At 36.6% G+C, this 25450-nt stretch overlaps 1 protein-coding gene across 4 annotated transcripts in view; it reads left to right on the top strand.

Moving 5' to 3' along the window:
- The window catches only part of DCLK2 (doublecortin like kinase 2), an 86288-nt gene that overhangs the window by 5586 nt on the left and 55252 nt on the right, over nt 1-25450 (top strand). For all 4 annotated transcript variants that reach the window (XR_014317376.1, XM_082758984.1, XM_082758983.1 and 1 more), the window contains exon 2: nt 7780-8114. Coding sequence is in view for 3 of the 4 variants with exons in the window: in XM_082758984.1 (XP_082615110.1) it covers nt 7780-8114 (335 nt within the window). In the remaining variant the exon portion in view is untranslated. The remainder of the gene's footprint in view (nt 1-7779; nt 8115-25450) is intronic.

Raw genomic sequence — 25450 nt, 5'->3', positions numbered from 1 at the left:
AAATATTGATGTAATTGTTGTATCCCAACAAAATCAAATAGTCCCACCACTGTGCATATCCTAGTTTCAGGAAGGGGAGAAGTGTAACCTACCTGAGAAGAGTTGCTTACTGTAGAGGAGGCACATGGTATTAGGGTTGGTACCAAGTGCCCTTAACTGTCTTCTGACAGCTTTTCAGAAAGCTTGAGATGAGGGGTTGGACCAGAGGTCCCTTCCAACCTCAACCGCTCTGTGATTCAGAGAAAGCTGTCATCTGTAGGAAGCTGTCATCTGAACCTCCTGACTAACTGAAGTCAAAAGAGAACTAGGAGCAGCTAGTCATCTGCTACAATTCTTGCCATCATCCCAGGTTTTAAACGGTTCATGGGGAACGTAAATGCTCTAGATGAGGAATGCTGGTGACCCATACAGGATTAATGGAGGTGACATGAAAGTAAAAGAATTGTAAGAGGTTGATGAGGAAGGAAGTCCTTTGAGAGAAATGAAGCAAAGAAAGATCTAAATAAAGTCTAATCCTTCATAAAAGGGAAGGTTTTATTTTTAGATCAGGCCTTTTATACATGCCATAAATACATTATTCTGGAAACCTGCTCAGGTTTGTGTCACAGAACACAAAAAGGGTGCTCTGCTGTGATCCTTAAGTTGCAAAGTTAGTTGTCCTAATAACTGTTGCGTTATACTGAACAAGCAACTTTTGGCACTTTTGAAATTAACGAGCTCCACCAAAAGATGATGAGGGATGTGGGATGGTTATATGTGTACTCAGAAACCTGCCCTGTCTTATGTGCTCCAAAATGGAACACTTTTTAAAAATATGAAGAAAAATGATGGTTTTTTTTGTTTTTCTGTTTTGTTTTTGTAGAGATATTTTTTACATGTCAGCTATACCATTTTCTGTTCTGCAGTGTGTCATTTAAAACAGTTCTTTATGTGATTCTTAAAAGACAATAGTGATTGTTCACACCTTGCAAAACACTAACCAGAAAATCTTGTTCTTCCTTACAACCCCCACTAAATGGTTTATGCACTTTTTTGTTTTGTTAATCTAATGCTAAAGAAAATGAAATATCTGCAAGTCATTCATTAGCAGACACTGTTTTTAAAGACAGTATGTCTGAATGTTTCTAGGCTATATTTTAAAATGTCTTGAAGTTGGCTTCAACTCATAAAACTTGTGCCATGAAGAACCTCAAGCTGTAAGGCAGCTGTGTTTCCTCAAAACCGTACATTTTTTGTAAGTGATGTACACTTGTGATCCAAAAAAGACGAGATACATCTCTCTTTTTCTATCCATACCTAAAATTGCATGGCTGAATTTTGGAGATTTCACTTACACCCTAACTCCTTCATCACTGCATTTATGTTTTGAAAGGAGCTGGATAACTTTCCTGTGAATAACAGTGTGGAAGAAGCAGATGGCAAAAGAAAACTTTCCTGGACAAGATTTTAAGTAGGCAAATAATGGTTTATGGCTGTTTGTCAGTTGGATTGACCAATATAGCCTTGTTTTCTCTTTTAATCCGTTCTCTCTGTTAGTCATCTGTCTTTCCTGTGGTGGGGGAATGGTGAATATTATGTTTAGCCTGTCCACTCTGAAACTGGAATCCTTCTACCGTGGACTTAAACATGCTGCACACATGTGGGTCTTGCTTCTTGAATAGCAGTCCACCTGGTTACTAAAGAAGTGCAGGTAAATTATGAAGAGGCAGGTAGTATTTCCTTGCTCAGAGGTAATACTTCATGTCTATCTATTTTATTTATTTATTTATTTTTAGTGTCAATAAGATACAGAGTCAGAAGTACCCTTAATCCATTTGTTGATCATATTGTGACTCAAAATGTCAGCAGATGTTATTCCTTTTGAGTTAGCATATGCCCCATTTGAGGAATTTTTGGTGGTAGCAGGATTTCTTCATTGAAGAAGTGACACTTTTAGCTTGCTCGGGGTACTGTCATGAAGCGTTGGATGGGTGGCACATATGCTCTGCTGAAATTATGATGCCAACTTAAAAGGAGGTTTCATGCCTCTGCCAAAACTGCTCTGCAGTCTGGCTGAGCTTTCCGCTGTAGAGTAGTTTGGCTGGGTTCAAAGCCCCAGCTGTAACCTGTGTATTTGATTCTTGCCTTTTTTCTTTAAAAAAGAAAAAATACACATGTATATATTGCTTAATAGATCTTTCTACTTCATTAGTCCATATTTTACATTTTTACCTTCAAACACCTCTTTAATACTGGTGACTAACTTTACAACCTGGTTGAAAAACAAGGGTCCTGACTGTTTCCTGTCAATGTTGTAAGTCAAAGATGTGCTATTTATTTCCAGTAGTGCAATTGCTACTAGCAGGTGCCAGTTAAGGTTAGTATGCATTAGCTTTAAAATATTTCAAGATGGTTTCAAATGGGAAGTGGGCTTTCAAACCATAAATGTGACTGTATCCAAGTCAGTAATAAAAATATTTGAAATATTGTTTATTCCTGTGTGTGGAGCTAAATCTCGCAGACCTACTAAGTTGACGTGCAAATTACTTTAAAAGCTACAGTTTGCTCAAAATGCCACTGAAGCTTCAGAAAAGATTGTTTTAGTAATTGAGGTGATACATATTTAGGTTAGAGGCATGAAAGTCTCACTTAAGGCAGTTACTGAAACAGCAAACTCACTTGTATATATGATTTGAACTGTAAATTGATTTGTTATGTTTTTAACAATATTTGAAATCAATTTGGTTTAAATAAAACAAACCAAAAATTAACAAAAAACCAGTGCTGTATTTTACAGCTTAACGAAGATTTTCTGGGAGCGTGTGAAGATTATCTGAAGTGTGTATTTATACTGAAATTAATTCCAAGCAGATTCAAAATCAGGTCGTACGTTAAAGCAGTGGACAAATACTGTAGGCAACGTTACAATTGCAGGTTTCTCTATCTAAAAAATACAATGTGAGACATTTTTACAAATTATGTGGAGCTTCTTGCCAGTAGACATGCAAATACATTTTGTACTTGGAAGGGTGGCTAAAATAACAATTTAATAGCGCAATGTTCTAAAATTAATGCTTGTTCATCAAGAGGTGATTTTCTTAGGCTTGCTTTCTGAATATACCATTCTCTAGGAAAGTTTCCTGTAGTGAGCTTTATAGCTGTGATTTAGCTTACCCTGCCATTTTTTTTTCTTCCTTAAATATTTTATTCTGTTGAATAATCAGTTGGATACTGTGTTAACCCAACCAAATCAATGGTTAATTCCTAGAGTGGGCCATTCCTAGAAAATCAGTCTTCATGCAGCATGTAACAAGTGGTTTCTTAATTATGTTCTATTTATGGTGGTTTTCTGGCTACTTTGCAAGGTTCTCAGTAGAACTTAGAAACTATGGCTGAGGTCCTGGTTGTGGTGAAATCATTAGAAGATTTTATTCTACTGAAGTTAGTATCTAAACATCCTTTCTCTTTTAAATTCCAAACAAAGCAAGTCACTCAGTTCATGTGTTTTCCTCTCGCGTGTTCTCTAATCCATATATGCCATAATGCCATATGTGCCTGCCTTGCAGGTGTAGTAGTAAAATTTGTTTTCCATGTAAAAACCTGTGTTACTAATTTTAGTTTTTATGACTGATATAAGAAAGCAAGGATGGAATTTAAAAGACATAACAAATGACAGATTGGTCATTACAATTCTCAAGTAGTTAGTCTGTTCCCCTGTCTGCCAGTTATGGGAAACTTTTTGCCAGATATGCTTTTTGAGAAACTAACACAGTTTGTACTTCCCATTGAGGTTTGGTTAAATGCAGCTGAAAGGAGTTATTTGAAATTAATTCTATTAAGGTGTTGCATTATTTTTAATTAAAAGCACTTTCTTTTTTTCCCATCTAAAGAAGGAAACTAAGACACCTGCTTAATGTATAAGAAATAAGAAATCCGTAATAAATGGGTATTGAAGTTCAGATCATCAGGAAATTTCATTTTAAACATGCTTCAAGCAAAGGAACCAGTAGGAACAAGGATGTTTTATGCTACTGTTGTAAGTAAATATAGATCTTTTTTAGTCTGTCCTGACTGAAGATCTTATAAAAGAAGAATTTCTGCTTTTCAAAGGCGAGTTGAAATATGATTTGACAGGTTGTAGGTCATGTTCGGTGACAGCATTAGGAAGATACTCTGTTAGGATGTGTGTGTCTGTAAAAGACAACATTAGAATACACTGTTGAGGTTCCTCTCTGGTGAATCTAGCAGAGAGTCTCCTTGTTCTCTACCTCTACTACTTGCGTATAACAGTTTGAGTTGGAGATCCTGTTTCGGAATAGTCATCATTTTGTTTTCCAGCATTGTTAATCTAAACTTCAGCTCTGAGGTTTAAATGTGAATTATCTTGAAAGCATTTCTTGGTTTTGTTTGTTTTGTTTTGTTTTTAGCCTTCAATGCATGGTGATTGCTGAGATAAAAGTGCAGAGTGTTATTTTGAATCAGGGTGTTACAGGAAAAGGCTGTTACTGCTTTCCTGTTCTAATAATAACTGCTTATTTGTTGGGTGTTAGGTACCTTGTTTTGTGTTTTTTATTTTTTTATTTTTTTTTGAATGGTGGATGATATTCATCCTTTTCTAGTTTGAAAGGATTTGTTTCTGAACATTCTCAATGGTGGTGAGCTTTGAGGTATTTTGTGGTACTGATTGCTACACTTTAACTCCTTATGCACTGATCTACAGTCAGTACTTCAGAGGTTACTCTGACTTAATAGGTGACTTCATGTATTGAAGCTTATTTGAAAACTTTTGAGATGCTAGAGGCACTTTCTGTGTTTAGAAAGATATCTTCATGCACAGGATATTCTCATTTCTTTATACATCTGTGAGATGTCAGGGACAATCTGAAGTTGAATACCTAGTATTATGTATCTTGAATAAGGTACATAATACTAGGTACGTAAGGTACCTTTTTTTTTTTTTTTTGTATGAGAAAATAATAATTAGCATTCTTAAGTATCTTAAAAATCTGCAGGTGCACACACACACATAAAAAACCAGCAACAAACATACACAAAACAACCCAAAGCCACTTGCTAGATGTATCCACAAAAAGTTCAGCATATAACATTGGAAAAACATATCCTGAGGGTTCTATATCACACAAAAAACTAGTCACAGAGAGGAGAATAAAATGATTTCTGAGGCTTTCTTTTATTATTCAATATATACTGTCACTCAGAATCTGGTATCCTGTTCTCAACTTGCATCTTGATTCTACATCAACAACAGTGAAGAGGCTGTTCCTGTTAACTGACTTTAAAGTAAAAATAGATGTCTGTAAAAATTAAATCTTGGGACTTAAAGGAAAACAAAGGCATACTGCATCTGTTGTCTGTGTAACTCCTTAGCAGTTATAATGTTAATAAGTCTATTGGCATGAATCAGAACCACCAGCTTCTTTGAGATACTTCTTATTTGGCAGCACCATGTTTAGAGCTAGACAGCTTTGTGGCTCATTAGAAATTATTCTGAAAATAATCAGGAATCTTTTGAATCTTAGCGGGTGTAGGGATGTAGTGGTATTTCACACTAACAGGATAGAGTAGAGAAATGTCTCTTGGAAGCTCAGGCTGCTGGAAGAAGCTCTCCACCTATTTAGAACGGTAGGGTAATGCAGTTTGGAAGAGACCTCTGGAGGTCATCTAATCCAGTGTCTTGCTCAAAACTGGAGTGATTAAATTGGATTGCTTACAGACTTGTTGCAACTTACTATGTGGTTCTGTGGCAATATAAGTTCCTAGGCCAGCACACTTCTTCCTGAGCTGTGCATTGGTGGTTGTTTTTTTTTTTTTTTTTTTGTGTTCACCCACCACCTGTAGGGCAGTGCTGGTGTGAGTATGCGGGTGCATGGATATATGGATATTCCATTCAAGGAGCTTGTGGGCTGAAAGCAGTTTATTTATTTATTTATTTTTCTTTCTCATTTCTGGGGAGAAGAGAAGGAGTCTGTCTGTATCAGTTCCCATTTTGTGCACCATTTGATCTTTGAATAGGAGGAGGAATGGTGGGGATGTGTGAAGACGAAGGACACAGGCAAGACAGTGGCACCAGTGAAACTTCACACCAACTTGTTTCCTTGTACCATAGAGGGGAACCATCCCAGATGCTTGTGGAAGCAGAACTGGCTGCCAAACTTTCTTGAACAGAATCATTTGTTAACTTGACTTAACTTCATTCATTGAGTGAACAACAACTTCATTGTTTTCTTTCAAATACAGCAAGTAAACTTTCAAGAAGGTCTAAACACTTGATAAATTAGACAGCAGTAATTGGTATGGGAAAAAAGGAGCATGAAAACATCTTTCAGACTACAGTAATTCTTAAGGGGTCTGAAAGTAGTTTGCTATCCTGCTCTTATACAGTTTTTAAGCAAGATCAGCTCTCCAAACAACAGACCTGAAAGTAAAAGCATTGCTTAAAAGTCCATTAGTGTATAACTAGACATAGGTGTACATTTTATACCTTTTACAGTACTGTCCAACAGATGTTAGCACTCTTTGCTCCTTTTGCAGTGTATATATAGGATATTTGTTGCAGTATGTTATAGGTTGTTTTATTTCAGCAGCAATCTTCAGCACAAAGCTTTATTCTCAGAAAAGTATAAGGTTTTTAAGCAACAGTTAGCTCTTCTGCCTAGAGGCAGGGTGTGCTGGCCAGTGTGGAAAGTTTGTACCATTCGGTGCTTCCAGCCTTGTAAGCACTCTGCCTCTTTGAGAAAGTCTTTAGAAGTCATTGTGTGAACCCTTAAATGTGTAGGTTAAAAAAAACATTCAGAATTAAAGGTGTTCTTTGTCATGGTCTGCATATTGCTGGCAGATATTAAAAGGGTTGTACTAAACAAGAAATGGCAGTTTGGAAAGAAAACCTTCCGCTTTAGAAAGCTGGAGAGTCTCTAGCCTTGTGTTATGTTAGGAGATGGAGAAAAGTAGTTAGACTCCTTAGATCTGCATCCTGGTTGTTTCTCTTTAGGTAATTTGATGCAAGGGTATGTATTACTTGTCTGTAATAAGTAACATGTTCTGTATTTTGTTGATGTTTTTCTCTCACATCCCTTCTTCCTATTCAGGTGATAGCAGCAATGATGCAGGCTTTGAACCAGGGAATAAATCAAAATGGGGAAGTCTGCGCTTTCTTAGTCCTGTAGTCTTGTGGCCTCTGCAGGAGCTGTTGGTGTAAAAATGTTGCAGTGACTACATTTCAACAGTGTATCTTTGGTAGAAAGGCAGTGTATACATACTGCTGGTAGACTGATGTGTCTTTCAGGACAAGGACATTGAGATGCTTGAATTTTGTTCTCTTAAAACTTGCTGCTTTTAAAATAACTTGTTATTAAACAGGTGTGTGTGTGTGTGTACACATGTTTAAGTATGTATTTGAGGAATATATAGGGAAGGACCCACATGTTTGCTATAGGAGAATGATCTTAATGTCATTTGATCTTGTGAGCTCAAATAATTTAATCACTTGCAAAATGACTTAGCAGTCAGAAATTATGATCCAAAAGAAATGGAAAAATTTTCAACCTCTTTGTTATCTTTTACTGCATTTTATTGCTTAAACAAAAGTCTTTTGAAACCTGTTGACACCACTCTGTGAGATTATTGTTTGGACAGAGTTCTAATTTACTGTCCTTTAGTTAAAATGACCTGCAGTTGAAACACAGGAAAGTCACTGCTTCTGACAAATTTGTTATCATTTTAAATTGGCAAAAATAGCTGCAAAACCTCTTAAATTAAGAAAATGTCATCTTTTTTTTTCAGGTGAAAGTTATGTATGTGCATCCAATGAACCATATCGCAAAGTTGATTATACCAAGAATGTCAATCCAAACTGGTGCGTGAACATAAGGACTGGATCTACTCGATCCTTGACATCTTTGACATCCACAAAGAGTGAAGTGAAGGAGAGTAAAGATTTCATTAAACCCAAATTGGTGACTGTTATTAGGAGTGGAGTAAAACCACGAAAAGCTGTGAGAATTCTGCTGAACAAGAAGACTGCTCACTCCTTCGAACAAGTCTTGACTGACATCACAGAAGCCATTAAGTTAGATTCGGGTGTAGTCAAGAGACTCTGTACGCTGGATGGAAAGCAGGTAGGAGAATAAATTGCTGTGAACATCCAATAATTATGAGTTAATCTAAATAAGCTTCTTTGATTTTATAGCTTTAATTCTTGTTACTGTATGTGTGTTACTTCCTTCTGAATAAGGAAAATTAAGTAAACTGCAACTCTTGAAATTTCTATTCAGATATGAACATCTTAAAAAAAAAAAAAAAAAAAGTCTATACTGCAGAAGAAATTTACCAGGTTAAGTAAAAGAAAAAAACAAAACCTGTTCATATGCTAAACCAAGTGCTTTTTGATTATGTTCAGTAATACAGTTTGAAACATTTGAAAGTAAATTGTTAAAATACACGTGTGTTTTCAGAAGCAGTCATATTTTCAGACTACTATGAGGTGCTGAGTGGTATATAAAAAAAAAAAAATAAATACTGCTGTCCCCTTCCCTTTCATTTCCACAGACTGGTATTTAAGAAACAAAGGTATTGGAATGTCATCCTGGAGATACTAACCAAGATGGTTGAAGGTCAATAATTTTATGTGAAATTAGTATCTCAGAGGTTCATGTCTTTGAAATTTGGTTTTACTTCTAGTTTACCACTGCAAAAACATGCTGTCAGGATTAATGATAAAGTAGATCTTTTATTGTAACACAGAAATGCAAAGGAGAGACCCAAAGAATATTATGCTGCACTGGATAGAAGTGTCAGTAATACATTGGCTGTTGATCATTCAAGTGAATGGCTCAGTTCTTCACGGTGCAGGACTTCGATACTTGATGCTTTTATTTGACACTCATGCAGGACCTCAACAGCACAGGCTGCAAAGCAGATCGTGTTTGATATCTGATACCTGGGCTATGGTATTGTTGACTAAATATTAGGATCCTTGCTCATTCAGAAGGTATTTTTGCACATCTGCATACCTGTATGTTTGCATGTACTAGTAAAACTTGTAATTTTGTATATGGAGAGTTGGGAATTTTTATTCTCAAGCTTTTCATAATGTGCATTAAAGAACACATTCTTATGTTGCAAGTTCCTAGCAAATGTATCATAGAAAAAGTGCACTTATTATTATCTGAACATGAGGTCTTTCTCAAGTTATATTCTGTGTGCTATGGATACGCCTTTCATAATCAAATGCTTGGAAACAACTACTTCTGTTCTCTGGTATTAAGTATAGAATCACAGAATCACAGAATTTTCTAGGTTGGAAGAGACCTCAAGGTCATCGAGTCCAACCTCCAACCTAACGCTAACAGCCCTCCACTAAACCATATCCCTAAGCTCTACATCTAAACGTCTTTTGAAGACTTCCAGGGATGGTGACTCCACCACTTCCCTGGGCAGCCTGTTCCAGTGCCTCACAACCCTTTCAGTGAAGAAGTTCTTCCTAACATCTAACCTAAAACTCCCCTGGCTCAACTTAAGCCCATTCCCCCTCGTCCTGTCACCAGGCACGTGGGAGAACAGGCCAACCCCCACCTCACTACAGCCTCCCTTGAGGTACCTAAAAAGAGCGATAAGGTCGCCCCTGAGCCTCCTCTTCTCCAGGCTGAACAAGCCCAGCTCCCTCAGCCGCTCCTCGTAGGACTTGTTCTCCAGGCCCCTCACCAGCTTTGTCGCCCTTCTCTGCACCCGCTCAAGCACCTCGATGTCCTTCTTGTAGCGAGGGGCCCAAAACTGAACACAGTACTCGAGGTGCGGCCTCACCAGAGCCGAGTACAGGGGGACGATCACCTCCCTAGCCCTGCTGGTCACGCTGTTCCTAATACAAGCCAGGATGCCATTGGCCTTCTTGGCCACCTGAGCACACTGCTGGCTCATATTCAGCCGACTGTCCACCATTACTCCCAGGTCCTTCTCTGCCTGGCAGCTTTCCAACCATTCCTCTCCCAGCCTGTAGCTCTGCTTGGGGTTATTGCGCCCCAGGTGCAGGACCCGGCACTTGGCCTTGTTGAACTTCATGCAGTTGCAAATACATCACTGAGGCTCTTGATTTGCTATATTTGACACTATAACATGCTTTTTAGTTTTAATACTTTTATTTTAAATGAAATTTGCTACAAGAGAATCTTTTCTAGGAATGTGCTTTTCTTTTTAAAAGTCCTGAAATGTGATTTAGTCATGTTAAATTTAATTCATTATAAGATAGCTTTGAGGATATTTATAATACAGAAATTAGTCTCTTCTACCCAAGAATTCTTCTGTTACTGTCCTATACAGGGAGATTTTAATTTTCTCCAGCAAGTAGATAAAAAAGATTTGGGAATAGTCAGGAAAGGCAACTGCTAAGATTTGGAGTCTCAGTTCAGATTTGCTTCTTCTACTAAATTGTTGATACTGTGGAAACTCACCCGTCTGCATTTATGTGGTAGCTGCAGTGGTACATCAGGGAGCAATAAAATTAAATAACTTGCAGTCGTACATTAAATTTCACATATGTTGCGTACACATTAATGTCACCCATGGTGGATGATGGCTGTCTTCTCGGAATAGAGAAATCCCTAGTTCTCACTGTGAGCAGCCTGCAGTACTCACACTGTGAGTAGCTGCTCCGTAATACTCATGTCTGTGTAAAATGTTTCAGTGGTGCTAGTGCATAAATGTTGAAACCTACACATGTTCGGAAGAAAGGACTTTTGCTCTTCCAGCTAGGCTTCAGGAAGGAGCTTTTCCTTGTACAACCACAATGTAATTGTGATTTTGGAGGATCATGTGGTACAGGTCTTCTACCCAGGACTTCAGACACCCTGATTATAAGAGCGTCCTTCTGCTTCTCTTAGAGGATAGAGACTTCTGGAGGTTTTTGTTGTTGTTTTCCTGAAGGCTGAGCCTTTTGGGATTTTTTTTTCATCTTTCTCTGTTCATTGCTGGTATATGTAGAGTTTGGTGCCCAAGGGCTTTGTGGAGTTTGGCAAATAAAGAGTTGCTTTGCTGCCAATTACCAATCGGTGGAAATTTCTGAGCCTATTTTTTCTAATGTGGTAATTGCTTATTCTTCTAAATCTGCTAGGGAGGCAGATCTTTTATATTCATCCTATTGTTGGCACAGCTTGAAAGGCAACCATTTAAAAAAAAAAAAAAAAAAAAAAAGGCACTTTGTAAATGGCTGCATCTTATAAATGTAGCTCTTGTGATTCTCAGGGTTCCCTCCCTGCCTGCCTCCTCCCTTTTATCTCTGAAGAAATACAGATTTTTTTTTCCCTTTCATGAGATGCAGTGGGTTTAGGTTGTGTCTCCTGTTTAATATGGAATTTATGTTGAAATACAAGTGTATAAAATGTATGAAACATGCATGTATAAAAGTTGTATCCTTTTATTAGGTTATTAGGGAATGTGATGTTCTCTCATTAACCTGTGGGAAAATTTTGCCTTCCATTGAAGTATTTAATATGGGTAGTAAGAAATAATCACAAAACCAGTGATCTATGACAAACTCTTGTTTTTAATTTTGATCAGTACAATGGAAAGGATGTCTACAGAATAAGTTTTATATATTCATCTGACTTCATTAATCTTTACTATAACAAGACCTTGGTAATAGTAAAGCAGAGAATAATATCAATGTTGGATCTTTTCTTTGATTGTTTTGTATGAAGATGGAGAATTATCTACCCTTAAATTGAAAGATTTTGTAACATAAACAAGGATTCCTTTTGTCTTAACGTTTGAATTGAATAATTTCTAATGGATAAGACTTTTGTGATGGCTTGTACAAGGAAAAATATTCCTCACAGCAGCTAGGCTTTAACTTTGTAGGCTGGCTTCTGCCATTCCAGTCTTTGTGCTTCTGACACTGAGGTTTGCCTAATGTATTTGCCTGACCAGAGTGCTTTCCTTACTTGGCTGCATTTTTTCCCCTCTGTTCTTTGCTGGAATCTGTCACTTCCCTACTGTGAAGCAAGGACAGTCACACTGCAGCTTCTGCAGTTGGGAGGTTAACCCTTCCATATCTCCAAAGGGAAGATGAACAAGCTTAAAGTTACAATTATTGTGAAGTGTAGGGTAGCAATATAATGGTAATTTACCTACTAATTTTTTGAGAGTACAGTGGTGGTGAATTTCCTTTGAGAAACTCACAAAAACTGTACAGAGCTCTGAAGCATAAATTATTGTCAACTAAAAGAAAATGAAATCTTCACTTCAGGAAGATAGTAACTTCTCAAGCTTGCCTTGTGTTGCAGTTGTATGTATGAAAACATGTAACAGGATTGAAGAGATGGGTGAGCCACCTCTTCTGTACTCCATTTCTAAAACATTGAGAACATGCTGAAGATAAAACATACCTTTTTTTGAAATTCTTTTCCTGATGAACCACAAGTATGCTGATGGCTCTCTTTGAAACCTAAAGCTCCCTAATTTTCTGATAAATTTTTTTTATAAAGGACTCATTAAAAGTAAATGGGAAATTAATGAAAACATGTTACAGTTGGAAGAATTCATCAGGCTTATCATACTCAGTTTTTTTATTTTCCCGTGACAAGTTTGAAATCTCTTAGTAAAGAGATAATGGCTTCTGAACACTGAATTTTGTATTTGTTTTGTATGGGAAATTCGAACAGACCAACTGCAGATGTTAAGATACTCATCAGAGATGGCAAGTTTACCTACAAACTGAAACAAAGGTTCAGTAGGGAGATTGTAGAGGCTTGAAGCTCAATCAGATCTAGAGGAACTCCATGGCAAACGGTCACTGTTAAATTCAGGTTAATGAAGAGGTGATTTTACTGTTTTACTTTCTTTTTTATATTTTTCCTTTAAGAATGGGTTTGTCAGAGATCACTCAGGAGCAGTTTGAGTTAGTTTGCCTTTCTGTGGGGTAGATAAATGGGGTCTAATGGTCTCTGAGGTTCCTGAAAATTCCGCTTCAACTAAGTGTTTTCTAACTAAAGGCTGTTCACAGCTTTGGAAGAATTGTTGAGCTGAAGACAAAGTAATAAAAATCTGAACGCCAGTAAGCATTAAGATGTCTACCTATACGCACCTGCATCTCCTATTAAAATTCATACAGCAAGGTTTAGGGTAAGTTCAAACCCGGTGGTAGCATTTGGAGTGAAACGTGATTTAGGGGAAGCTGGGCTTGTGCAATTGTTTCAGAGAGTAACAGGGGAGAGATGTCAGCCTGCTGGGTGCAGGATACAAATCTTATGAGTATGAGAAAAATACTCATAATACTCAAAATAAAAATAAAAAAATAAAAATAAAAAAAAAGACTTAAAGAGGCCCTAACGTTGTGGAAGCCTGTATGGCAGGAAATGAGTTCATCTATGGACACCATTACACAGTATTTTTCTTTTTTGTTCAGACTTTCAGTCGGAAGGCCCGGAACTGGAAGCAGTGGATATTTATTGCTGGAGGGAAGGAGGAAATGGTGTACTCAGAGGAGATAATTTTGGCCTTCATCCATGGATATAGAAGTTTTCCCATCTGTGGTTATTTATGGAAGGCAGTGTTATCCGAAACTAACCTGAAATTAACTGTGCCCTGTCATAGATGTAGGGATCTGAAAAATACCCTAAATATGAAAATAGAGACATTTTTCCACCTACAAATCATGCAGGGGAATACGTCCTAAAGCAATTTCATTTAATGTAGCAGCACAAAGGCCACAGGTAGATGATGTGTGGTTTAGGATTTACCTCAAGAAAGTATTTACAGCTTTTACCACAGTGGTCAGAGGATCATTACCATTTTGAGGAGCAATGAAAATGCGAAGTGGTAAGGATTTTATTTAGAAGTATCAAAATGATGATGCCTGTGGTGTTAAAGTAGTAAAAAACAAACAAACAAAAAACAACAAACCAACAACAAACGTGAACATCTTGTGCGTCATCTAACAAGAGTGTCTTAAATTGGCAGCGAACAGTCATGCTGAGAAAGCTCTTCAGCTTTGTTGCATGTGCAAAAAATTAAGGTCATGCCATGTGGAATAACTGAAGTCTAGCACTGCAAAACTTGGCTTTCGAGTCTTTAGAATTTGTTTGGGGATAGGAGGAGGGTGGCAAAGAATCTGTGTAGTATTCATACTTATACTTTCTGGAAATCAATAATTTAAAATATACTACAGATAACATGGAGAATGTATGTTGCCTCCCCCAGGGATATGTAACTCTAGCTTTGGGGATGTGGTATAGCATTACTGAGAATGTAACGGCTGGGGTCCACTGGGGGTAAATTTAATCTTTTTCAGTGATGTAAGGTTTAGGTATATAAACACTAGCAGCTATTGTCATCAAACTAACGGGTTAGTGAGGTGGGTTGTCGAAATAGCAGAATATTTATCAAAATGAATGCAAAATCAAACTCTGATATGAAGTTAACACTTCTAAATTAGACAACGGCAACTGAAAAAAGCTACTGATACTTTAAATAAAAGCAAATGCGTGTACTGTTAAACTGACATCCAACTTGCCAGCACCTTTCTGGATCCTCTGAGAGGGTAAATCCTACTGGGTTCTCAATTTTTGTCTGTACGCTCCAAGAGCTGACGGCACTTAATAAAAACGACATGCTGCACAGTGTGGGAAACAATGGCTGCAAGAATAGTGGTGTCACCAGCAGAAACGTGTATTTGCTGATGTGTGATTACCATAATTTTAGCACTGGGTTACCGAAATGGCGTGTGTAGCTCTTAGAATAAATGAAGGGTATGCAGTCATTGTCTGCCATCTGCCATGCTACGATCAAATCACATGACTTGGAAACTAAACCTTGGGAATTTGTTGTGTCCCGCTGAGCCCAGCCATTAACAGATAATTAGTCTGGTAAAAATCTTTTGAATTCATTCTGCAGCTGTCATATGCCAGATTAGGATTTGTGTCACATGTCCCTTATTACTTTGAGATCATGGATTTTTTTTCCCTATAGTTAGATTACCCTATTTTACTTTAGTAAACAGTCCTTCGATTATCACATTTGAATATTCAAACTTTCCTTTAAGAAGCCTGTTATGCCTTACATCGTAAAGCTATTTACCAACTGCATTTGAAAGAGTTTCAAGATCGAATTTTTGCTATTCCGGTTCATAATAGTCTATAAGCAGTCTTTCTGTTTAAGATCTTTCAGGTTGTCAGGTTGATGGACCTGTTGTACTTCAGGCTGATGGACCTGTTGCTGCTTGGTTGGCTGTATTCAGGTGGTCAGCTTCTCTTAGGTATGCTGAAGCGATAATACTGAAATCTTGAAGTATGAACTTTTCTGCTAGATTTATACCAATTACTAAGAAAAATGGCATTCTCACTCATAACACATTCACGTCAGGAGACATGACACGATTTGTCAGAGAGGAAATGGAATATTCGTCTTTAATGTTTAAAATATTACTACCTGATTAATTTGCAGTGAACCTTTAAACACAGTAGTTTCAAGAGAAGGTAATAAAGTAAGCAATAGAAGCCAACTTTTAAAAGAAGAGAGCTTTCCAGCACTTAGATGGAGTAATGACCCTCTTTGTGGCTGTCAGGTTGTAAGCTCTGCATAGGAAGGGGTGATGGTGTTTTCACTGCAGGCAGTGAAATTTGGTGTCCTTGTAGCACTTCTCTCACAAGGTCAACCACCATTTTCTTCTGTTGTGTAAGTGTGCCATTTATGCCATGTTCTTAAATATTCGACTTGTTTGTATTTACTTGACATTTTATTTACTGATATATGGCACAGGGTCACTGCAATCATGGGAGACTTTTTGAACTAGTATAATACAGAAGAAAAAAAGGATAGAAAATAACTTATTAAATACAGGGCAAGTTAGGTTTTTAGACTGAGGTCTGGGTAGACATTTCTTGGTTTTGTCCTTATCTCTAACTTTAAAGTTCAACTAGTAATATTAATTACTATATATATATATTCATTATTAGTATATTACTAGTTAATATAGCACTAGTATTTTGTATTTAAAATAACTTCAGTGTTTTGAGTAAAATTATTGGAAAATAAGCCAGTTAGTTAAAGAAAAACAAAGAGTTTGTTACCAGAGAGACAGAACCTGAATCCTTCTTGTAAGCACTTTATGAAGATGCTCTTTTTTTACATGCTGAGAACATGCAGTTTCTCTTTTAAAGTAAGAGTCTGGTTGATTTAGATGGAAGTAAAATTGAACCAGAGAGGTTAAGCACAGATAAATGTGGAATTGGGTCCTATTTATGAAGTATTTGCCGTATTCTCTCTATATTTTGCAAGGGAGCCTTAGAATATGCCTACCTGGTTGTGCAGGCAGACATCTGACCACAGCTAGCTTTGATGAGTGTAATTTGCAGACCTGGACATGGTCTATGTCTGGTCGGACTGCAGACTACCTGACATTGCATCTACTTACTTTTAGGTGGGTAGAAATATTCTCAATCAGTCAAGAAACTAATCCTTTTTGAGGCAGGAAATATTAAACTTTTTCTGTGAAGAGGATGAGAATATACTGTGTGTGCTTTGTGATACTTTTCAGATTCCTATGGGGGTAGCAGAGAAAATTTATTTTCGTATTCTTTCTCTCCAGTCTCTCTTTTTTTAAGTCATCCTTACCATGTGTCAGATAGTAGTAAAGCAAACACATCAGGAGGAAAAACACTAACTTTTTACAAGGCTTTTCTTACTAAGTTTCAGATTTTTGTTCCTCCTTTTCCTGCAGAAATGAAGAGTGACTTTCATGAAGGGCATTTGATTCAGCAATTGGAGTACTACCCTTTGTAAAATTGTGGCAATGTGACTATACGATTTATGTTTCTGGATTAGCTGTACTAAAGTATTTTCTAATATTCTAGTGCCGTTTATTTCTAATCTATATAGTTACGCTTTTAACAAACTATTCTATAAACATAAGTGTTCTGAATATTTGGAAGGAATCTTCACTTCACTGGAGCTGTAGGTGTTAGGCAGGGAAATCTTTTGATGGTCCCCATGCAAGCTCTGATACAGCAGATTAATGTGCAGAAACATTAGGGCATATTTGTAACATATGTGTTAATGTATACTTGTAAAGTTTATAATACAATTATACTTTCTATTACTTTTTCTTAAAGCATAACTACAGTAAAACCAATCCTATAATTATGGGAAATCTAAGAGGAAGAAGATGAACAAAGGATAAAATCTGATTCATAAAGTGTCCTTGCAATTCTGTATTTGTCCTTCTTTGTTTTCACATACGAACAATAAAATTCCTTGCAATTTTAACATCAGAGGGGCTGTTGCTATAGACAATAGATTTGTTACTTCCTATATAGCCCTTGAAGTTTGATGCCTGCTTAAGAATGTACATCTAGTTCAATCGGTATTTTTCCTTTACTGGAATGGAATTGTTCTTAGTTTGGGACTGATGTATCTATTTGAGGATTGAGAACCTCACTGTTTTCTTCTGTCACAAACTGTCTAGAAGCCCATGGGAGATGGTTCAGTCTAAGTTGCCAAGATAGTGTCAAGAAGTTTGTAGGATCTGAGAGGGCTTTATCTACTATTTAAACTAGAAGTTTGGGTACAGGTTTGTTATTCTTTACACATCAATACAGTTTGATTTCTTTCAGAACACTTAGCCTTTTGCACATTTTTTTTTTCAATCTTCTACTTTTGAGATATTGGACTTTAAAAAACATGATTTGGGATATAAAAAACATTTATATCCAAACAACCTCAAGCCTTAGAAAATTCAGAACTGTGTTATGGTAAATGGATGAATGAGGATGTTTGATAACACTTCTTGTGAATTGCATACGCTTAGCTGGAATTTCCAAAGTAACTCTCATGGCTTGCTTGCATATTTTGGCAATAATATGTGTGAGGTGAAAGTTTCTATTCCGTGAACTTCTATTTTAGAACTTTATTTCTCAACACAGTAGAAGATCCTTTTTTAACTGTCTTCAATGTATTTATATCTTAATTTATGGAAAATATGAAATAAATGCTAATATAAGGAGTGTGCACTGGTCATAATATTGTGCAACAATTTTCTTGCTAAAAACTGCATGAAGAGAAGTACAGGTATTAAATGAGACAGATAAACTTTTTTTTTTTAAAGGAGGTTTTTTGTCTTCATTTAGTAGCTATGTAACATAGTATGAGTATGACTGACATTACACGTCTATTAATGGAAATGAAAAGACCTTTTTCCATTTTTTTCACTCCTGTACTCATTACAGAAATAAACGATGAACTTGCAGCTATCTAGACTTTTGCTGAGCTACCTCTGATTGCAGAGAAAACAGCCAGAACACAGTGCTGTTCAAACATACTTCATCATTTGCACTGGTTCTTAATCCATCTTATTTTAATGTGTACACTGCTCTGATATTAGTGGCAAAAAAAAAAAAAAAAAAAAAAAAAAAACACACTACAGTGAATTTTCAACTCAAAACCCAGTTGGCTTCCAAAATAAGAGGGGGACTCTAAACCTACTACTAGCCCAGCCTCTGAGATCCTTACTTGTTACTCACTGTGTGGGAAGATTCTTGTGTAACATCCAAGACCACCCTTCTTCATCTACTGGGAGGTGGATGTAGGCCCAGCACCTAAACACTTCTCTGCAATTGAAGAAGATTCACCTTATCCATCTCCCTCAAATAAACATTATTTAATTATAATAAAAACTAACAATAATATTGATAATAAAAGCAGGTTTCATAGAGTTAGTCCTGTCACTAGGGACTACCTTTAATGGCTGGGGGCATTTTGTTTTTCAAAAGCCTTCCTTTTAACTAAGAAACAAGAAGTCTATGTTGTTGTCATATGCAGAATGATACTGTCCTGTACAAACCATTTTCTACTTACTCTTCTAGTTACAAAAGGTAAAATTATAATTAGGAAACGTCAGCTGGTAAGCTAAGAAAAATGAGAAGCATACCTGCTTTGGTTGTTCTCACATGTTTGGATACAAGTACTCACTGCACAATGAGATACACTTTCTGAAAAATTGAAAAGCTACAAGAATAAGAGCTTTGGATATTTCCATTAAACATGACATAAACAGCATATATTTAAAATAACTTCCGGATCTCCTAATATTTTTTTACCTTCATCTGTAGCAGAGTTTATTGGTGAAATTCTCTTTAAATCACATCCGCATTAGAGAAAAAATATGCCTCAGGTGTGACTACATGATACAGTTAGAAAGTGTATCTATAATTTGACTGGAATTTTTTCCCAGAACTTTTCCAAAGTAGTAGTCTCTCTGTTTCTGTCTTCCCTCCAAAACCAGTGGTAGCTGATAAAGATCTTGGTAGCAGTTAATATTGCTGCTCATTGCTCTGAACATGTAATCTTTGTTGCTGTAGATCTTGAGGAAGGAGAGAAGGAAAGCTAGGGTCCAATATTTTCACATGCAGAATCTTCTCTGAATCCTTGTTAGGATATTGGTACACTACATAAGAATTGCAATATTTGTTTGTATGATGGAAGGGGGGGTTATGGGGTTATGTGAAGTTCAAAATGATGGGGGACTGAAATAAAAAAGACTTGTCAGGTATGTCATGAGTTATAAATATTAATTTTTGCTGTGATTATTGTCTTTGCTAGGGATGAGACTGAAGTTAAAGGTTCTTTGTGACCTTTTTTTCCCCTCACTGTTTTATATATCCATATATAATTAATTTTAAAATGTTTTAAATGATTCATCCACCATCATACTCTGAGTCATTTTCAGCCTGACTAGCCTACTTAAAAATATTTTTAACTGAAGGCTAGATATTGAGTGTATGATACCTGGATGTTTGTGAGAGGAACTTTCTTGTAAAGTGTCCTCAGTTGGCAGGGAGTAAGTTATAATTTTGTGTTATTCTATAAAATTTTAATTATCATTTGCCACAATAGAAAGTGCAGGTTTTCTGTGAAATGGAATATTAACAAGGAAACTCTTAATCTAATACTGTATTATCAGAAAAGAGACCTTTATCAATAGTATTCTTTATCATACACATACTTGAGTTTGCCTATTTTGCAAAATACATAAAGTTTTTATTTTATGAACCTGTATCCTCAAAACAACAAAAAATTGTATTTTTAATATAAAGTATTAAAAGAAATAGAAAGTATAGTTTAAGGAGATTGTTCATTCATTTCTAATATCCATCTGCAGTAGATTCTTTAATGGTTAAATCTGGCTGCCAGTTCCTAAAATTATCAAATTTTCAATATCAATATTAAGCTATACTTAAAATCTCAAAATTCTTGAACACATTTCCAGCTATTTTAAAAATTAAATTCTCTTGTCAAAATCTGAGCTCTGAGAAATTCATTTCCCAAAATACCTGCACCTATGTATAGATACATATGAAGTTCTTGGTAGCATCTGGGTCATCTCCAGCTGGGTTCTTACAAAGAATAAGCAGAAGGTTATAACCAAATGTAGCACTTGACAAATTAGTCACTTGTAAAACCGTGGTTATAAAACTGCTGGTTTCAAATTACTAATTCCGCCTCATTTCTATAGCAAGAACTCTATGTCTACCTTCCTCAAATTCACTGTGACTCTTCTCCATCACCTCACTGTTTTTTTTTTTTTGGTTTTTTTTTTTTTTGTGTGTGTGTGTGTGATTTACATTTCTTTTGTTTCTACTATTGTGGAGAATTAGTAGTCTTGGAAATCCCTCGAATGATTTCAGTCTAAAGCTGGCTTTTTTGCTGTTGTTTTTAAGCATTAGTAATGTTAGTGTGTGCTAGGGAAGGTATACAAATGAAATACCTATTTATATGTTTTAAGCTTTCCTATCTCTAACACAGATTTGGAGGTAGATGAAACATGTATATGTTGTAAGTAATGTGATTTTCATAACTGTTATATTCTTAAATTTTGTTTCTTTTTTTGTTCTTGCTGAGCCTCTCACTGCTTGCTACTTCCCTTCATATACTTCTTGCAGTAGTAACTTGCTAATACACAGGGGAATACCTGAACTTTTATGGAGTATGTATGCAAATTTAAATTTGGGGTGACGGTGCTTAATGAAAGATGAAGCGTATTAAGAGAAACTGGGAGTCATTGCATTTCTGCTGTTATTTTTTTTAAAAGCCTAATGTTTTCAGAGTACCTTCAGAATATCCATAGTGATAGGTATTGCTGAGTTGAGAAAATTCAGCACAAGTCCAGAAAACCTGACCATCTCCCATTTGCAGGCACTGAGCTGTCATGTTTTGTTTGATCTGGGTATTAAATGTAAAAAAGATAATAATAGTAAAAAAAATCAGTTTTAGATTTAGACTTTAATACAGCTCTTTGGAGAAAGCTTCTTTTGATCCTTGCGTGTAACCAGATTTCAGGATGACTGAGTTACTTTGAGTTTATTAATAGTTCTCACTCCTTTAAAGGCACCGTTATGTAACTGCCATGTACTGAATGTAAATATTTGTGTAACAATTTCAAAGGATTGTTTAGACTAGTAAGCAGAGAGTTTTAGAACAAAAATAATATTGCTACAGTCCTCTTTCAACAAAAGAAAAGCCTGGCAGGGAAACACGTATGGAATACTTAGCAGATGCAGTGTGAACCATGGATTTCTGAAGAGCTGCAGTTGACTTTTCCATACCGTATTTGAAGCAGCAGTTTCAACATGGTGTTCATGGAAAACAGATGGTTTGTACAAACCTAATTAGGAATAGTAAAGTAATATTTGATAATCTTAAATTCCCTTATCAGGAATCTGTATCTCTATCGGAAATATTTCTGGGGGACCTCAGAAAAAGAAAACAGAAAAATATTGCACTGATCCAATATATATTTTCTAGAAAACTTTTAGGATTATGACTTCATTTTGGGAATAAATGAACCACATTACTTCTAGTCCCTGAGACCTTCCTCTTGCAATTAATTTAAAACAGACTTATTAATGGTAAGTAAGGCTTTGTGTACCAATACAAACCATATCCCTAGACACTTTCCTTAAGTCAGCTTCTAAGAGAGCTGCTTGTTTGTGGAAGGCTTTGCAAGCCAGACAGGTATCTTCCAGCCCCTTTTAATGCACTGTACAGAGTGCACTGTACTGCCAGTCCATTTTAATGCACCAGTACAGAAAATGTCAGAGTAACTGAAATCAAATAACTGTGACCGGATACGCTGATGTAGATAAGAATTAGGACTCTTGCCTGTGAATCTGCCAAAAGTAGCTGGGCTTGGGTTCTAATTTTGAATACTAAATCAGTTGATCGCTGACAGGGCTCCACAGAGATCTGCTTGGCACACATAGTGAAACTCAACCCAGAGCGAGTAAAAACAACATATGTTCCCAGAAGCTGCTTAGGAAGCTCTTTAAGCACTGAGGAATATCTACAAAAGCTTTAGACCTTGAGAGTAGAAATAAGGACACCAGTAACCTCCTGATGAAGGAGCAGTTGCCAGAACTACACTCCTGCTTTAGCAACAGTGACTACATAGATTAAGGCTAATACTGCTGTAAGCAAGTGTAGGAGTGGCTGAAATTTACACCAGAGCTCCCATGTGTACAGAAATTCACTCAATGGGAGGAATTGCAAGAGGGGAAAGTGCAAAGTGAATCTGTTAGTATAATTAATGCATGAGATTTATTGACGACATCCTGACACATTTTTGTGTAATAGTCTGTTTTCCCCTTTTATGGTCTGTGTTATTTCAAGACTATGGAGATATTTTAGCAATTGAAGAGAATGTCAGAAATCATTACTGAGAATGCATTTCTGGTTTTGCAGAGTATCAGGTACTTGTGGCCTCAAGAGGAAGAGAATGATAAATCTTATACAAAATATTAATCAAAAGAGAAAATCTATTTCTTTTGTTTTAATGCTTGTTCAGGATCAGACAACTGATAAGTTAAACCATACATGTAATAATGGAAGTTAGCAGAATGAAAACAGACAAATCACATTAGATGCTTCTTAAATTAGGATGCTTTCCCAGACATTGCTTATCTTTTGAAGATGAAACAAATGAAGCCTTGACCAGACTGCAGAAAAATGGTGGAATGGGTTTAGGGCCACGTTGTATGTGTAATTGGAAGTGTGTGACAATGACAGCCTTGCTGCAGTGCTCACTTCAAAGCCTATGTAATTCCACTTCTGAGCAGATGCAGTATCTGCTCCTGATCTGCTACTAAACAGCACTTCCTGGTGCTGCTGCTGGTTGCAAGGTATGTTTGTGATTTTGAGAACACCCGTACTATTTTTATTCCAAAGCTGTTTGTAGTGTATGATGTGCAGTTCTGTGCAGTTGCATACCCAAGGTGCAAGCTGTGCAGTGGTCTTGTGCATACCTTCCTACTGCATGGAACAGGGGTGAATTTATAATACCGTTTGGTCCCAGGAGGATCACTCTGCACTGAAGAGGTGCAATTGCAGCTTTGGTCTCTAGTTGGCTCTGACACAAACTGCAGAGAACTGGCAGGGTCCCAGGTATCAGCTGCTGGCAGTAGGACCTAGAATGCCATTATTTTTCCTTAATGCAAAATCACGTTTAGACCTTGCATACAGATGTATATTTCTGGAAAGTAAATGTTTCAGGCAACGTACCAGTGAAACAAATAGATCTTCACAAACTTACAAATAGAGCATTTGGAAATTGTTGTATCTCTTTCCTCACACTGATAACTGATCCCAGGTCAGCACATCTCTTTCATACCTCTGCCCCTTTACTGAACTGGAGGACCTGGAACTTTGGGGAGTAAGAAGGAAGGGAAAGGAAAGCTGTAAGTGAGGCTTTGTTCTAAGTCTTCACAAAGATAAAATAATATATTTGTCCTTCTGTCTGTAATTACAAATTAATGCACCTGAATCATATTTGTTTAATTTATGTATTGTCTTAAATGTGTATGGGGGTGTCATGATAATGGTGTCTAGAATCCTGATAATTTTTCCTCTGAAGAAACCTGGAGACTGAAAAACAACTGGTGATCATCAGTCCTATTGGTGAAGTAAGTGTTGTGGCTTTCATTTTGTAAACTTACTGTTGGCTTAGATTATTTAATGATACGATTTTTCAGAAATTTCAAGTATGCTTATATGGATATTATTTGTGGTTTTGAATTCCTTTTCAAACACTGAGCATAATATTTCAGTCTAATATTTTGGGCTGGTATAGTTCCCCAGAATTACAACAACATGCCATCATCGCCAACCTCAATATTGTTTTTATCTAACTGTAGAATAAATTGAAAAAACATTGCAAGTATACATTTTAGCTCTTTTTAAAATCATCTTATGTCTGCTTAGTCTTGGTTAGAACTTTGGTTTTGTTGTTTTTTAAGGGAAGGGAGAAGAGTCTGAAGTTTTTGCTGTTTTGCAAGTTAATCCTTTTAATAGTAATGAAAAAACTGTAATCTGAGGATTCCCAAATCTTGTTTGCATTGGTATTTCTATCAGCTGCAGCAACAGGTGCATTTTGAGCCAGACTGAGCATCTTGATATCAGCCTCTTTAAAGCACAGCATAGAGTCTGGAGCACTGCAGCTTAGATTCAGGCAGACTGAGTGGGACTTTAATTAATTCCACATGTTGGCAGCTGTGATAGGAACATCACAGGAGGTGCTGCAGCTACAGCAGCTTCCAGTTCTTTGCAAAATAAAATAGCAGTTCACATGTAGGGGCTTCATTTGCTATTCTCAATTGCATCAGGCTGGCTTAGGATCAGGATCTGCCACCAGGCAGGGCTCACACAGGGAGCATCCTTGGTATGGTTGGAGGTGTTCTCCATGTCAGTAGAAACACACATATTGGAGCCAGGCACTCTCATCTGTTCCCGCTTTTGTTGTCGGCTGTAATGGTTTTGAAAACACCCTCTTCCCTCAACTTTGAAAATGGGTAAAATAGACGTACTAAAATGCCAAAGAAAACTAATTTAGTGGGGAAAAAACACAGAACAGTGAAGCAATACTATTTATATTACACAGCGGCACTATTAGGCACAAAATTGACTCATAACTGCTCTTGTTGATGAATGATTAATGAGAAAAAATTATGGCCTCTCCATAGCTCTTCCACTTCCATAGGCTGTTCGTAGTTCTAGCCTGAAGCTGACTGGGTTTTACTTTTTGTTTGTGTTTGTTTATTTAGCCAGAAATAGGTGATTAAGGACTTCCAGATGGACTAGCTGTTGTACAAGATATGAGTAAGAATGTGAGGGGACCTGACTGCTGGATTTACTGTTTTCCATATGTGAAAAAAATGCAATCACTGCAGTGAAAATAATGAGGGCTGATACAGATTTTTAAGCATTGTGAAGACAAAATATGAGGAAATGCTTGATGAACTAGTGATTTAAAAACAAACAAACCTTGAAATCAACAATTGTATCCCACTTTAGATTTCTTAAAGTATTTAAACAACTGCTGACAATGTATGAGGGCTTCTAAACAGGTTTTGATGCAGAGGAAAAAATGGTTGTTTGGGAAAACAGCCCTTGGATAAAATAATACATTTAGTGAACTCTG

This window comes from Aythya marila (assembly GCF_965140915.1).
Source record: "Aythya marila genome assembly, chromosome: 4".
Taxonomy (NCBI): Eukaryota; Metazoa; Chordata; class Aves; order Anseriformes; family Anatidae; genus Aythya; species Aythya marila.
This window is presented reverse-complemented; position numbering and strand designations above follow the sequence as displayed.